Here is a 17,289-nt window from a genome sequence, read left to right as displayed (position 1 = left end):
AAATGCCTGATGAAGAAACACAGTAACTCACGTGATGCGTGCTCAAAAGATGACAGATGAAACTAGAAGAGGTTTTAGAAAACTGATCAGAGTCAGGAAGTGGAACTACAGGCAGAAGGGAGAGGAGAAAGGAATATCTTGAGTTCAAATCTGGCCCCAGTCACTTGCTAGTTGTAAGTGCTGTTAAGTCAGCTGTAAGTTGAATCGGGGCAAGTCACTTAACTTTTGTCTGCCTCAGTTTCTTTCTCTACATAATGGGGTTAATAATAAGTACCTACCTTCCAAAGTTGTTGTGAAGACTAAATGAAATAATAGTTGTAAAGTGCTTTATGGGCACTTAGTAAATTTTCCTCCTTCCAATTTCTACCAATAGGGGAAAAACAAAGCTAGTCTATGAATCTACTTCTTATATCCATTGCCTATTCACTAACATTCCATTTGGCCAAAAGAGTTTAATGTTGAAACAGATGAGAAATTACCTCATCATTGAGCCAGTTCAGGTTATTGAGAGTCTGAATGTCCTTGCGGGTGATAGTCAGGCGGAATGCTTCACTGAGAACCTCATCCTGGTTGCCATTACGGAACACATTCTTTATTTCTTTCTCCATTTCCTAAAGAACCAAAGGTTGTTACCAATCAAATAAATGTCGTTTCTTTTACAGTCAGGAGCCAATCTCCACTGATTCCTGTGCTGCTGCCGCCGCTGCTGCCACCTCCTCCTCCTCCACATCACCACCACAACTAGTCTATAATCTTCACTGAGATGCAAAGGAACATTTCCCCATCCTTCTCACCTATGTTTTAGCTCTTGTTTCTTTACGGCAGTCCCCCTGACTACTTAAGAGTTCACCATTGTATCTTTTCCTCCTCTTCCCTTCACTTAATTCCTTTTCTTTTACTCTGCAATCGAATGACAGGGGCTTCCTTACTGTTCTTCAAACGAGACAGTTTCAACATCTCCCATCTCCAGAAATTTCCCCTGGCTCTCTCCTATTCCCAAAATGCTCTCCCTCCTCAATTTTTGCCCCTCGGTTTCCTTCAAATCCTAGCTAAAACCTACCTTTTATAGGAAGTCTTTTCTGACATTCCTTGATTCTAATGCCTGCCCTTTCTATTGAGTATTTCCCATTTATCCTACATAGAGCATGTTTGCATCTTGTCTCCCCCATTAACCATGTGCTCCTTGGGAGCACACAGAGAGCAAAGAGAGAAGAGGCTCTCTTTGGTCATTCTTTCTACCCCCAGTGCTTAGCACTGTGCCTGGCACAAAGTCGGTATGCCAGTTTATTGACTGACAGACTTCTACATGAAGGCCAGATAGATGCTTCACACTACTATCTGAGCCTGAGACAGCATTCCAATTCTCTAGTCCAATTTTTGCTTTCAAACATTCAACGTTCATCAAGTCTTCTAGTTTTATGCTCTAGTCCAAAATATTTTCAGTTATATTTGTCTCACTAGTTAGAAAGTTCTCTGGGAAAAGTAGCCTTTTAAAAAATTTTATTCCCTATGAGCACTATTTTTTTCTGATAAAAATATAACATATATGTACGATATATACTTACTTGCTACCGACAAAAATTTGTAAAGAGGAATAAAGATTAACTAGTAGATCATTAAAATATGCAAAAATTTTTTACCTTATTCTTTGAAACCAAAGTCTTTAAATACCTAAAACATTAAAAACTCATTGGTAGCACTGGGAACAAAGTAGATAGCCATTAATTTGGTAATGATTAAATAAACTGTGGTATATATCTCTAATAGAATATTTCTGAGCTATAAGAAACAATGAATATGAATAAAATTCAGAGAAGCATGTTCTGATTATGACCTAAGGATGATCAGATAACCTGACAAAAAGTGAAATAAGAAGAACCAGGAAAGCAATATACACAATAACTACAACATAAATGGAAAGAACACCACCAAAAGAAACTAAATGCTGTATCATTTTAATGATGTTTGGGTCATGAAGGAGAGAGGAAGAAATACACCTTCCTTCCACTATGAATGCAAGAACACAAAATACATTGTCATACTTGGCTGATGTGTTGGTTAGTTTTGCTGAACTGATTTTTCCCTTTCTATTTTTCTTTTCTTATATTCTTTTTTAAGGGGGACAGCTTGCTGAGAAGGGAAGGTAGTACATCTTAGGGTAAGGGAGGAGATACATTCAAATGGTACACAGTCTTAAGGCAAACAAGTAATTGTCTTATGCTGCTTAAAGAAGCATATTTCTGAGACCTAGAATGTGCATCAATAGAAATCCATTAAGGCCTTATTTAAATGTTTAATTTGAAAGTACAAGGCAAAGTTAATTTCAACCAACTGTGAAAGTAAGAAGAGATTTCCTGGGCCAAATCTGAATTAAAGTTATTTAGAAACTAATGTGATATAAAAACAAAAGTGTGACTTACATTTATAAAGGGTGTTTCAATGAAGTTCCTCAAAGGAATCAGGGTCCTATCATTAATCTTCAATGTTCGCTAATATAAAATCAAGCTCAAAAGTAACACTTCACTACAAGAGCAGTGAAAATGAAATACTAGAAATTCTTCTTCTTCTTTTATTTTTTTGCTTTTTGGAGGGGGGGAAGGTAGAGCAATTGGGGTTAAGTGACTTGCCCAAGGTCACACGGCTAGTTTTTGTGTTAAGTGTCTGAGGCTGGATTTGAATGAAGGACCTCCTGACTCCAGGGCTGGTGCTCTACTCACTGCGCCACCTACCCACCCAAATTCTTCTATTCTTTTGCTCTCTGAAATAGGCTTCTGTCTTTCCAATGTAGCATAAAACATGATATATCTGCTTGTACATAAATATCCCTTGGATATAACTCACCTCTGTGATTTCAGGAAACTCATTTTCACTTTTAGTCACTTTACTAGGCTCTTTCTCTTCTTCCTGGGTGACTGTGACCGGGATCTCCTTTTCAAGAGGCACTCGAAGATGCAGATCTATTGAGTCGTGTACAGAATATTCTTGTTCTTGCAGTCTCTGAAAGAGAGACCTTTTGAATCAGAGGGCTGTGCAGTCACTGTACTTAGGCCTGCTACCTCTGAGTGGTACAAGCTGGACAGAGAAAGAAAAACTATTCTACACTGTTTTTTCAGGCTGAAGAATATTTGATAGACTTAACATACAATGCACGATCTAAGCTGTCACAACAGACTTCATCCCAAATCCAGATGCCCTCAGCTTGGCTGGGCCAACAGTCTATCCCCTTTACCTGGTTTTGAAGCTGTAATGCCAGAGCTTTCTGTTCTTCAATTTTACGTAATCTCTCCCGTGCTCGAGAATCATAAACGCTGGTTCTAGGAATTGGAAAAAAAATTACGTAAATAGTGACATCTCTTTAGCACTGAACACATTTCAGATGCATATTAAGAATTAAATAAGAAATGCATTTTAAGAAATGAAGTGAATTATGTGAATTTACATACAATTCCTCAACTGTGAATAGATGGACTCTGAGATCTTTTAGCTCCTTCTTTATCTATGATTTTAGGTAACCAGATCTCAAAGTCCCTGCTCCCACTACATTAGTCTTTTCACCTTGCTCCAGGGCAGAGAAACCTCACAATACTGGAAATCAGGATATAGAGGGCAACCATATTGGTATAAATGAGGAAGAAAATCAGGTTGCTTGTCAGTATAATCTTTTGGGGCCACTGAAGGTGAGATTTTGAAATGGAAATTAAAAATTTGGAACTACAGCCTTTCCCAAAGATGAGAATGGGAATCAGCATATAGGGAAAGAGAAACATAGCAAGAAAGTATCATTATGACTCAATTTGCTACGTTAGTAACTAACAAAAAGAAGAAATTTGGCTTTAAAAATCATCTACAAAGGGGGACTGGTTGCTCCAAACTGGAGTGGAAGAAGAATAAGGAGCACTGCCTTGTAATCACTTCTGGTCCTGAAGGGACTCTAAGGGAACATCAGAAATGAAAAACCCTAACAACACTGTGAGTTGCCAGTAAGGTTCATATCCATAACACCCAAACTATTCCATCTGTATTGCCTTGTAAGCATATCCACTTACCTTCTGTACCACAAGAGCTACAAAACATATGGGATATATAAATCTGCTACCCTAGAAGAAGACTGCAGACTAGCTTTGTAAATGGCCAATTCAATGCAGTTCCTCCAAAAAACCACCAGGGATAACAAGACAATCAGAGGTCAACATCAGCATACTAGTCCTGGTGATTATTTACTATGAAGGTTTTGGAAGTCTTATTTAATGCCCCTATAGTAATAACAAGTCACTGTCTTCAGTGCAAAGTACCAGCCCCCCTTCCCTTTCTTCTTCTTATCCATTCTAATATCCTCTTCAGACCAAAGAAACTAAATCAAATTGTTCAAGAATGAATAGAGTGAGAATACTTCCTCTATAGAACTGCATATATATCACCATTAGGCAACACAGTACAGTGAAAAGAACAAAAGCTCTGGAATCTGAGGACCTGGGCTCAAATCCTACTTCTGAACACTACTTGTGTGACCTTTAGCCTCAATTTAAGTCTTACCCTTCCTGGGCCTCAGTTTCCTCAACTGTAAAAAGAAGGCTGGAATAAATGGACTCTGAGATCCTCTCCAGCTCTTTATCTATGATCCTAGGTGCCCAGGGCCAAAAGGAAGCCAAGAAGATGGTTTAAAATATTTTCCTTTCTATTAGTCTCACTGGTTTTCAACACAATTTTTATTTGTAGAAAAAATCTTAGTGTGCAAACTCTGGTAAAATATATTAGCTTTTTTCCCTCAATGGACCAAAGAGGGTGGGGAAGGACAGCAAGGGACATTACTAAAAGTGGGAAGGCTGGTAGCAGGTTGGAGGAATAACTACATATGGAGTCTCCAAAGCCTGGGTTTCTGGGACAAGAACCAGTCCTGGTATAGAATTCTGAAAAAAAAAACCAGATATCTAGCATATGTTTTGGAAACTGAGTGCTAAAGACTCTAGCAGTTTTGCCAGTTACTCTGGATCTCTGAAATGTTAGTACATTATATTTACCAATGTGAAAACTAAAAGAACATGTATTTTCCATTTCTAAATAATGACTAGCACTGAAATACTTTTCCAATTGAACTTGGCTTCAACTATTATTTTACTTCTAACAAAACTAAGTACTTAAAATGCTTTAATTCCAGTAGAATTTTCTAAAAATGAACTGATGGTGTAATTGAATAATTCTTATTGACTAACTAGATGACTGGATTGCTACTTGGATAAAAAAAATGGATAGAAAAAAAAGGAAAAATATTCCAAAAATAAGTAACTTACAATTCTTTGATCCACAGCTCTGCCTGGAAGAAGGAAGGACTAGGGAAGAGGAAAAGAAAATGTGACAAATGAACAGTAGGCTTATGGGAAAGTGGAAATAGTTTCATTAAGTAACCAAGAATTTAAAATGGAACTAAACATAACTACTTAGATGCAAAGTAAAAGACATTTAGATCAAATGAAATAATTGTAACTGGGCAGAAAGGTGATAGGCAGCATGGATAGTGATTAGAGAGCTGGCCTCAGAATCAGGAAGTCCTGGGTTCAAGTCCTGCCCCAACACACACTGCCTTTGTGATCCTGGGTGAAACATCTAATCTCTTAGTGCTTCTAGACAATTCTCTAAAAGTCATGACACAGAGAAGGTACTGATCTGCCCTGATCAAGAAAGTTCCTTAACAGTAAGGCCTCCAACACCAATAAAATTCATAGGTCTTAAAAAAAAAAAGCTATAATGGGCATCAAAGGAAAATAGTCATATAGATTAAACTGTATGCATATTAATAGAATCAAGAGACAAGGGCCAAAGTTTGGCAAAGAAATAAAGGTCAGTACTATTCCACAGGGTCAGAGAAGAACCCATCATAATATGAGGAAGCACATTCCAGTCCAAGATAAATAAATTGAACTGGAACTATTACTCTCTTACCCACAAAGGTTCAAAGTAAATGAGTTTTTCACCATTTCTTAAAAATGTAATGTTAGTCAAATGTATTTATATTCTCTTGAAAATATATGTACACATGGGCTCTCAAAAGCCCATCTGACTCTCTTAAGAAGAATGGTTCTCAAGGAAGGGGAAGGAAAAATAAATATACTGAGAAATGAAGGTTATGTAAAAACCAAAATACAACAATATAAAATTTAAGTAAAATTAAAAGAACAAGAAAAAAATCCCATTTGAATTAAAATTTACCTAACCCAATCAGTTATTTACTGAAAACCACAAGGCTCCAAAAATATATCCAATATAACAGAATACGTACAGAAACAGGGTAGCAACTTAACTTTATACCTATTGGAGTGAAGGCCAACCCTACCTAACCCGATAACCCCTTCCTTCATGAGAGCTATTTTAAGAGAACAAAGTCTCAGTATAGAACTATGTATATTTACTAATTGTGTTAAATAGTGATTCTCCTAGTCTTCCAGCTAATAGATAATGCTGCCTCATATTCCTTATGCCCTCACTCCAACCATGGGAGTCTTCGTGGTTGGACAGGGATTCCTATTGGCTTGCTTTCTACACTTGTGTTAATAAGAGCAAGAACATGGACCTTTCCAAAGTTTACCTGTGAGTGGGAGATCTGGAATCTTTCACCTTGAGTAAAATGACAGAGTCTGATCCTAGACAAAAACAAAGAGCACTCAATTAATAAGAATTAGTCATTACTTATGTAATTATTAGTAATAATCAATATAGCACACTTTCCTACATTTTTTAATCAGCTACAACGCAAGTTCCCATACTTGGCTACATTCCAGTTCCACAAAGGGAACAAAGTCAGATGAAACTATGATGAGTTTGAAGGGCTAATGAATTCACAAAGTGATAAGAACCAGATCCAATGCCAGAAAATATTAAATTTCTAGCTGAAAAATCCTGCAGCATAAATTGCCAGGATGAAATAAATCATCAGTTTGCCCTTTCACAATTTTCCCTTCATTTCTCTCTTCCTATTAATATGGCATGGGGGCAAGCTTAGAACTCATGGGCCCAGACAATGTACTAAGAGAAACAAACTTAAAGAAGCAAATCCTGAAATTAACATCTCTTCCACAAAAGGAGCAAAGCAAGGATGCTCCCTTTTCCCTGTTGTAATTAACATGGCTCCACAAATGCTAGTGATAGCAATAAGAGAAAAAAGTTAAAAGCATAAACGCTGATAAAGAAGAAACAAGAATATGCCTACTAGCTGAAGACATGTTCTACTTCAAAAAGCCCCAGAGAATTAGCAAAGAAATGGAGACAATTGAAGGTTCGGTAAAGGAGCAGGGTAAAGAATAAATACACACATAAAACCTCAGCATCTCCAGACAGAAATCAAAACAACTATGAGGTTTCACTTCACACCCAATAAATTAGTAAAGATGACAAAAAATGAAAATAGTCAATGTTGAAAGTGCTGAAGTGAACAGTCTGAAGTATTCTAGAAAACAATTTCGAATTATGCTAAGAAAGGAACTAAAATATCCATACCATTAACCCAAAGATCCTACTGTTAGGAATATATTGCAAGAAAAAGATAGAAAGAAAGGCCCTACATACAACAAAAAAAGCAATGCCTTTGTGATAGCAAAAAACTGGAAACAAAGCAGGTGTTCATTGATTGGGAAATGGATAAGCAAACTGGGTTCACAGGAATGTAAGGGAATATTGCTGCGCCATAACAAACAATGAAGAATTCAGAGAAGCACAGAAAGAGATATGAATTTATGTTTAAAGAAAGCTGAACCAGGAAACGAATATACACAATGACTACAATAATGTAAGCAGAAGGAACAAAAAATCTGAATGCTGTATAATTATAATGACCAAGTTTAGCCCAGAAAGAGATAAGAGGATGTCCCTGTCACCCTTCTTTGCAGAGGTGGAGGAGTATGAGTATGGAATATTACACATACTGTCTGATGTGGTTGATGTGCTAGTTTTGCTAAAATATTCTTCTCTTTTAAATTTTTTTTAAAGTGCTGTGAATTTGAAAAACATCAACAAATATGATCCCTTCCATATACAAACAGAAAAGATTTGAACCAGTGTCAGAGGAACATCATAAGATCATCAGAGCTAGAAGTAACATTATAGGTTAGTTAGTCCAACCCTTCATTTTAAAATGGGAAATTGAGACCCAGAGAGGTTCGCCCCTGGTCATGTTAGGTAGTAAATGGCAGATTTGATTCCCAACAAAATGCTTTTTCTCATGTAGACTGCTGCCTCCCTTCCAGACTCCAGGGCTGGCCCAATCTCTCTGTTTCCAGCACACTGTCTTGCCCTGCCTTATTAAAGTATGCTTGTGTTTTCTTTCTAATTGCTCAGACTACGAGACTGCTCTCCTTCAACACTGAAGATCCCATAGTGCTTCAGCAGTATAACCATGAACAACCATCAATCATAACAATCTTGAACACAGAGCCAATGGATATTTTTGAGTGACAAGCCCCATTATTAAACAAAAATAACTTCAAGAGTAGGTTATACATCTAAATGTGCACAGATAAATTATCAGCTTGTCTCTTGTCATTTGCCTTTTATATTTTATTTAAAAATTGGGGGATTCTGGGGGGGGTTTTAGGCCTATTTAATCATAAGGTGTACTGTAGCTAATAAGACTCTAGATCTAATTAAGTCAGGACTAGATAACAATATTTCTAATTTGGGAGTAGAAATTAAGACACTAGGGAAAAAAAAACCCAAGTAGTAGGTTACACTCTATTTGTACAACAATAGGTTTACCTTCAGACTGTGCATTTGGAGCTGGTATGTGATTTGGCTGATGTGGAGGAGACGGGTGTTGGTGAGGTTGGCTGTGGAGATCAGAATTCTTGCATTCATTTGTAGCAACATCTGGAAGGTAGGGAGGCTGGGGAAATGGTATAGTGGGATGGGACAGCTGTTCTCGGGTATTTAAAATGCTGGCTGAACTGCTTGATGGAGTGTCAGAGCCAATGATCTGAGCTGCATGTGAGTTTGAATCTTTAAACACTGGATCTTCCAAAGCACTCTTATTGGAACTGAGACATCGAGACCTAACAAGAGAAGAATATAGTCTCAATATCAAGTACTTAAACAGTGGCATCAGATTAACTTGAAATTTGTGTTTCTGTGACTCACAGGTGTAAAGGAAAATGTGTGGTAGGTTTGGCTATGGAAAACTGTTTTCCAGTAACCATCTGTAGCAACTGTCTGTAGATCTCTCTTTCTCCTTCTCGAACTGTCTGTGAAAAAAATAAAAAAAGTCAAGCATTTACTTCTGAAAACAGTGTTTGGGAGGTTCTGCCAAAACTGTGGCAGGTTCCTAAGGAAGAAAAAAGAAAGAGCCAGGAATTGTGCTACCTTCGTACACTCCATGCCTAAAATGCAGGCCCTTTTCCCTTTAGCACCTTCAGATCATTAACTTTCTTAGAAGCTCAAAGGTCACTTCCTTTTAATTACTGCTCCCTCGTCAAATTATCTGGTACTTATTTATCTGTATACATTCTGACTTCCCCCAGTACAATGTTAAAAGAGGCACAGAGGAGCAGAAGGAAACACAGAAAAGTAGAGTAGCTCTGAAAGTTTAACATGTTTAATTTACTATGCTTTTGGAAAAAAAAAGCAATCTATACATAATAGAGATTTGCAGTTTCACACATGATCCTCTTTCTCTGTTCTAATTTGTATACAGAAATGGATTATTTTTAGTGTGTGTTAAATTGAGAAAGATTGTTTAAAACAAAAAAGTAGGACATTTACCTAAAGACTTAATTCTTCCATTATATTTAATTTCTAAGAGAAGCAAAGACTTTCCAGAAATTAAATGACTCATCATTTACATGCTTTTTGCCACTATCTCCCTCTTCCTTTACCTTTCTTTCACATGACACAACCTTCCTCTTCACCAAGGTTAATTCTTCCACCTGTTCAAGTGATCTCATTCCGTTGGGTCTCCTCCAACAGAATGACCCCTCCATCATCCCCACACTTTCAGTTATCTTCAATACCTCTACTGGTTCACTCCCTCCTACCTACAAACATGCCCATGTTTTCCCCATCCTGAAAAAAAACCTTCACTTGATCCTTCTACACAGTTAACGATTACCCCATATCTCTTCTGCTCTTGGAGGCTAAACTCCTCAAAACTGTCATATAAATACTTTTTCTCCTCCCACTCTTTCCTTTTACTTTAAATCCATTACTTATTTGTTTTTATAATTTTGAGTTCCAAATTCTCTCCTTTCTTCCAGCCTTTCCCCACCAATTGGGAAGGCAAGAAATATATGATATCAATTATACATGTGAAATCATGAAAAACATTTCCATATTAGCTATATTATCCTCCAAAAGTAAGAAAAATAAAGTTAAAAAATTATGCTTCGATCTGTACTCAGACTCCATCAGTTTTTCTCTCTGGATGTGGAAGGCATTTTTCACCATAAGTCCTTCAGAACTGTCTTCGGTAACTGTATTGATCAGAATGGTTAAGTCATTCACAGCTGATCACTGTACAATATTGTTAGCATGTACAATGTTCCTCTGGTTCTGCTCACTTCACTTTATATCAATTCATTAAGTCTTCCCTGGTTTTTCTGAAATCATCTTGCTCTACATTTCTTTTTTTTTTCCTTAATAGTATTTTATTTTTTTCCACATTATATGTAAAGATAGTTTTCAACAATCATATTTGTAAAATTTTGAGTTCCAAATTTTTCTCTCTCCCTTCCTTCATTTTCCCTCTCCCAAAACAGCAAGCAATCTGACTGATATAGGTTATACATGCACAATCATGTTAAACATATTTCCACATTAGTTATATTGTACAAGAAGAATCAGAACAAAAGGGAAAAAATGTGAGAAAGAAAAAAATTTTTAAAGTGAAAATAATATGCCTCAATCTGCATTTAGACTCCATATTTCTTTCTCTGGATGTGGTTAGCACTTTCCATCACTTTTGGATTTGTCTTTTGGAATTGTCTTGGATTATTGTACTCCTGAGAAGAGTTAAGTCTATCATGGTTAATCATCATACAATGTTGATGTTGCTATGTACAATGTTCTCCTGGTTCTGCTTACTTCACTCAGTATCAGTTCATGTAAGTCTTTCTGAGTTTTTCTGAAATCCGCCTGCTCATTTTTTTTCTTTTCATTTTTTGGAGGGCAGTTGGGGTTAAGTGACTTGCCTAAGGTCACACGGCTAGTTTTTGTGTTAAGTGTCTGAGGCCGGATTTAAACTCAGGTCCTCCTGACTCCAGGGCCAGTGCTCTATTCACTGCACCACCTAGCCGCCTCCGCCTGCTCATTTCTTATAGCACAATAGTATTCCATTACATTCATATACCACAACTTGTTCAGCCATTCCCCAATTAATGGGCATCCCCTCAATTTCCAATTCTTGGTCACCACAAAAAGAGCTGCTATAAATATTCTTGCCCCTTTTTTATGATCTCTATGATCTCTAGTAGTGGTATTGTGGGATCAAGGAGTATGCAGAGTTTGGTTGCCCTTTTGGGAATAGTTCCAAATTCTCTCCAGAATGGTTAAATCAGTTCCCAACTCCACCAACAACACATTAGTGTTCCAGTTTTCCAATATCTTCTCTTTTTCTTTTCATTTTCCTTTTTTGCCATATTAGCCAATCTGATAGGTATGAGGTGGTACCTCAGAGTTGTTTTAATTCACATTTCTCTAATCAATAGTGATTTAGTTGCTCTACATTTCTTATAACACAACAGTAGTCCATCACAACTTGTTCAGCCATTCACCAATTGATAGGTATCCCCTCAGTTTCCAATTCTTTTTTTTTTTTTTGCCTTTTTCTTTTGGAGGGCAATTGGGGTTAAGTGACCTGCCCAAGGTCACACAGCTTGATTTTTGTGTGTGTGTAGTGTCTGAGGCTGGATTTGAACTCAGGTCCTCCTGACTCTGGGGCCGGTGCTCTATTCACTGCGCCACCTAGCCACCCCTAAGTTTCCAATTCTTTACCATCTCCAAAAAGAGCTGCTATAAATATTTTTGTACATATAAGTCCTTTTCCTTTTTCTGAGGATACAGTCTTAGTGGTAGTATTGCTGGCTCTCACTCTCTTCTTAACCCTCACAGGTGGCTTCTCATCTTATTCCACACCAAAATTGCTCTCTCCAAAGCTACCAATAATCTTTTGGTTGCCAAATCCAACATTTTTTTCTCAGTCTTCATTCTCTTTGACCTCTCTGTAGCCTTTGACACCACTGATCACCCTCTCCTCCTTCACGCTCTTCTCTCTAGCTTTTCAGGACTCTGCTCTCTTGCTTCTCCTACTGTCTGATCTCTCCTTCTCAGTCTTCTTTGCTGGATCATTATCCAGGGCATATCTGCTAACCATTAAGTGTCCCAAAGGGTTCTGTCCTGGGCACTCTTCTTTTTTCTCTCAATACTATTTCACTTACTGATCTTATCAGCTTCCATAGATTTAATTACCAACTCTATATCAACAATTCTCAAACCTTCTTATTCTGCCCCAACCTCTCTACTGACTTTCAATCTTGCAACTGTCTTTCAGACATCTCAAACTGGATTCCAAAAGACATTTTAAAATAAATATGCCCAAAATAAACCCCATTATCTCTGCTCCTATCTTTTTCTCCTTCTACCTCCCCTATTATTGTAGAGGGAATCATTTTCCTCCCAGTCCCTCAGGTTTACAACCTAGCAGTCATCCTTGACTCCTCACCCCACCTGTCCCCCTTCAATCTGTTGCCAAGGCCTACTGATTTCACCTCTGCAAATATCTCTCATAGCTGATCCCTTCTCTCCTCTGACACTGCCACCACTGTAGTGCAGGCCCTCATTACCTCACACTTGGGCTACTACAATAGCCTCCTGGTGGATCTGCCTGTTTCTAGTCTCTCACTATTGCAGTCCTTCTTAGCCACTAAAGTGAACTGCCTAAAACTCAAGTCCAACCACATTGCTCACTATTCAATAAACTCCAGTGGCTCCCTATTTGTCTCCAGCATCAAATAGAATCTCCTCTGTTTACTATTCAAAGCCCTTCATAATCTAGCTCTCTCCTACATTTCCAGTATTCTTATATCTTTCTCCCACACGATCTACTCTTCAATCCAGTGATAATGACTTCTTCACTGTTCCATAAAGAAAATACTACATTTCTCAGCTCCAGGCATTTTCTCTGACTGTCCTCTATGTCTGGAATGCTCTCCCTCTTCATTTCCACCTACTGACTTCCTAGGTGGTTCAGTGGATAGAGCACTGGGCCTGGAGTCAGGAAGATTCATCTTCCTAAGTTCAAATCTGGTCTCAGATACATAATAGCTGTGTGACTCTAGGCAAGTCACTCAACTCTGTTTGCCTTAGTTTCCTCATCTGGAAAATGATCTGGAGAAGGAAATGGCAAACCATTCCAGTATCTTTGCCAAGGAAACCCCAAATGGGGTCATGAAGAGTCAGACATGACTGCAAACAACTGAATAAAATCCTATCTTCTACAGGAAGCCTTTCCAAACCTCTCTTAATTCTAGTGTTTTCCCTCTGTTAATTATTTCCTAGCTACTCTGTATATAGCTTCTTTGTATATATTTATTTAACACACATACACACACCCATTAGACTGTGAAGTACTTGAGTGCAGATATTATCTCCTACATTTTTTATATCCCCAGAGCTTAGCATGGTACCTGACACATAGTAGGTACTTAATAAATGTTTACTGATTGATTGACTGTTATGTCAGTCTAGCCCTTTGATACCTTTTCTCCTGACTTCCTCCTGTTTCTAGGGGTAACCAACAGAAATCACACCATTTATAAACAAAGATTTAGTAATTAATCAGGTTTTTGTCTTGTGATATCTCTTGGCACTATTTAACTTTTCCCTTATTTTTGACTTATCTTTCCAACTAGATCTTTGAGGGCAGGGTCCATGATCCAGAGAATGTAAGACAATGTAGTAAAGTGAAAGGAGTCAAAAACACATTCATATAACTACTACTAGTACTAACAGTAATTCCTTACATTTGTATCACACTTTACAAACATACAAACTGTTTTCACATACACTATTAAATTTAGTTCTCACAATAACTGAGAGGTTGTGAGTATAAGCATTCCAACCTTACAGCTGAAGAAACTGAAATGTAGAGAAATAAATGACTTGTTCAAAGTCACTACCCAAAAAAGTATAGGAGGCAGGATTTGAACACAGGTCTTGAGAAACTCAGTCAAGAACTCTTTCCATTAAACCACACTGTATGACCTTGGCTAAGTCCCTTAACTGGTCTCAATTTCAATTGCTCATCTCAAAAAGTAGGATAATACCTATCTGTCTACCTCAAGATGTTGTCATGAAGAATACACTGGTTAATGTATGTGAAATCACTCTTAAAATTGTAAAAAATTACACAAACATAATAATACCTTACATATCTTTATAATGGTCTCTAACACATAGCCTTGCACACAGTAAATATTCAATTTATCAACTGCATACTATATTTCCTTTCATGCAGTTGAAAATTAAATCATAAACACAGGCTTTTGGTGTTTAACATTTGCTGAATGTCCATAGAGAATTGAATGCTGAACAGAATACTTATGATATCCAAAGAAACGTAACGGTCCATGGTCATGACAAAAGGTTCCAATTCTCAAGTATGATGACACACAAACATACACATACATATCCCCTCTCCTCCTTTTTTGGGGAATAAGAGGCTGGGGGAGCAGGGACTACTAGATTTCACTTCTTGTCTTTTTCTTGATGTTGGAAGTTTTTAGGGATGGATCAAGAGTGAAAGCCATTTAACAGAGATGACATCTAACTCACCTAGCCTATTAGGTTTCAAAGGAGGCAAGGTTAAAGTAGATCCTAAACGGGGGAAGGGGAATGATTTGACGTATGGAATATTGCTCAAGTGAGAAGAGAAATTAAAAGAAATAGGGGCAACAGAGAAAATAAGAACTCGCATAAAATACTTCCTTGAAAATGTGAATGGCAGCTGGCATGGTTATTAGATAGGAAAAACACAAGAAGGCTAGAAAGATGGACATGATACCATAAAAAACAGAAAGGAATGAGATTAGGTATCTTTCATAACTATGGTTGGAAGAAAAAAATTTTCTTTCTTCAAGAAAAGTTTATTAAAAACCTAGGCATGCAAACTGCTTTACAAAAGAACTACGAATATGAAATGTCAATAAACTTATCTGAACTTCCCCAAGATTGGAGTAAAAAATTTTCAAAAGAATTTCAAACTACTAACAATCACATGAAAGACTGCCCTAAATCACTAATAAGAGAAATATAAAACAAAACCTACAACCAGCAAACTGGCAAAGATGAAAAAAAGAGAGAAATGGCCAATACTAGAAGGGTTGCAGGAACACAAACATATTAATACAGTGTTGGTGGAGTTGTGAATTGTTCTAACCATTGTGAAAAGACATGGAATAATGCTAAGAAAGTCATTAAAATGTCCATAATCTTTGACCCAGAAATTTTACTGCTAGGCATATACTCTACAGAAATAAAAGGCAGAAAGAACAGTCTCAGATAAGCCAAATTATTCAATGTAGCATTTTTTGTGCGATCAAATAAATGGAAACAAAGTCAATGCCCTTCAACTAGAGATTGGCTAAATAAACTGAGATAGAAGAATGTAATATAATGACTGTTATAAGAAATGAGGAATATGAATAATTCAGAGAAAGACAAAGATTTGTATGAACTGATATAAAATGAAGTAAGCAGAACCAGAAAAACAATATACAGGAGTATAACAATGTAAATGAAAAGAACAAAAGAAAACAAAACTGAACAAGAGTAATTATAATGACCAAGCTTGAGCTCAGGGGGATCAAGAGGTGATGGACTAGGTACAGAATACTGTATACACTGTCAAGACACAGATGATTTATTGGTTGGTTTTGCTGAAATTATTTTTTTCCTCCTTTTTAACTGTTTACCATAAGAAAGGGTTCACTATGTAAGGGAGGGGAGGGAAGACTCAGAAATTAATGTAATTGGGGCGGCCAGGTAGCACAGAGAGTAAGAGCACCGGCCCCAGTGTCAGGATGACCTGGAGATCGAATCCGGGCTCCGACACTTAGCACCCACCCAGAAACACCTGGCCGTGTAACCTTGAGCAAGTTACTTAACTCCAATTGCTTAAAAAAAAAAAGAAATTAATATAATTTCAAAACAAAAGATATCATAAAAAATAAGAATAAAATTTTTTTAAAAATGATGAGAAAAAAAGACAAACTGGAATATCAGATAGCTGAGTGAGGAAAGAGATCCAATAGCTTTTCTTACCTCTTCTGCTGTAGTAATATATCGCCTCTGGGTTTTCTTTGGGCTTAAAAGATTACGACGACAAGAACCACTCCATGATGGACTTGTAACAGGCTTAATAGGAAAGGTTTTTTCATATGCAGTCATATGACAGTGATGGTTTGACTTTCCAACAAAAGTGTTTGACATGCCACTGTGAAAAGAAATTATGACAAAAAACATTAGTTGACAGTTTTAAAAAGGTAAGATTAATTTAATAATCACTGTGTGTTTTCTCTTGGAAAGAACATAATTCAACTAAATACAATAGCATTGATCTCTCTACCTAACAGAAATGAACCATATCCATCATATGCTTGGGAAGTGGACAGTTAGATCGCACTTAAGCATATACATGTACATGTGTGTACACACACATACTTCTTCACGACCACCCCATTCTGTACCTCAATTTTTTGGATAAATTAAAGACGCAGATTCAAGTCCCCGCTCTTCCAATTACTACTTGTGTGGTCTTGTTCAAATGTATGACCTTGTGTGAGCATGAGCGAGAGAGGTTAAGTTTCTTCATCCATAAAACAAAGAGGTTGGACAAGATGGCCAAAGAGCACCGACTATAAAGCCAGGATGACCTACTTCAAATTTCACCTCTGGATCTTACAATCTGCATGACCTTGAGCAACTTGTTTAGCTGCCCTGGGTCTCAGGTTTCTCATCTGTGCAATGAGGGAATTAGTCTAGATGGTCTCTGAATTCCTTCCCGCTATAGATTTATGATCTTCTGATCCAGCATTGCAACTAAGATGGAAAACAGAATTGCAAAAATGTCCTGAGAGGCAACACCAGAGGGCGCCCAAGCCTTCCTCAAAAACAAGTATGGCTTTATTTCCTTGTATCACTGTCATTCTCATCTCATTATTCACTCCCTTTACGCACCTATTCTCATATAGCCAATGTTCCTCAAGTCACAGATTTAATGCTTTCAACTATCTCCCATCCAAAGAATATCCCTGTCAA

General features: G+C 37.3%; 1 protein-coding gene across 10 annotated transcripts in view; it reads right to left on the bottom strand.

Annotated features, from left to right (window-relative positions):
- SENP1 (SUMO specific peptidase 1) overlaps positions 1 to 17,289 on the bottom strand; it is an 83,960-nt gene that overhangs the window by 21,935 nt on the left and 44,736 nt on the right. For 9 of the 10 annotated variants that reach the window (XR_011169157.1, XM_069092667.1, XM_069092665.1 and 6 more), the window contains 8 exons: positions 16,294 to 16,465; positions 9,121 to 9,224; positions 8,743 to 9,035; positions 6,581 to 6,635; positions 5,289 to 5,327; positions 3,230 to 3,314; positions 2,842 to 2,997; positions 480 to 611 (listed from right to left, as the gene is read on the bottom strand). Coding sequence is in view for 9 of the 10 variants with exons in the window: in XM_069092667.1 (XP_068948768.1) it covers positions 480 to 611; positions 2,842 to 2,997; positions 3,230 to 3,314; positions 5,289 to 5,327; positions 6,581 to 6,635; positions 8,743 to 9,035; positions 9,121 to 9,224; positions 16,294 to 16,465 (1,036 nt within the window). In the remaining variant the exon portion in view is untranslated. The remainder of the gene's footprint in view (positions 1 to 479; positions 612 to 2,841; positions 2,998 to 3,229; positions 3,315 to 5,288; positions 5,328 to 6,580; positions 6,636 to 8,742; positions 9,036 to 9,120; positions 9,225 to 16,293; positions 16,466 to 17,289) is intronic. The other variant, XM_069092670.1, reaches the window with a different exon arrangement.

This window comes from Petaurus breviceps, unplaced genomic scaffold (genome assembly GCF_028583685.1).
Source record: "Petaurus breviceps papuanus isolate PSGF00001 unplaced genomic scaffold, PetGlider_PUasm1.0 191, whole genome shotgun sequence".
Classification (NCBI taxonomy): domain Eukaryota; kingdom Metazoa; phylum Chordata; class Mammalia; order Diprotodontia; family Petauridae; genus Petaurus; species Petaurus breviceps.
The sequence above is the reverse complement of the archived record's forward strand: the minus strand, read 5'-3'. Positions and strand labels throughout refer to the sequence as shown.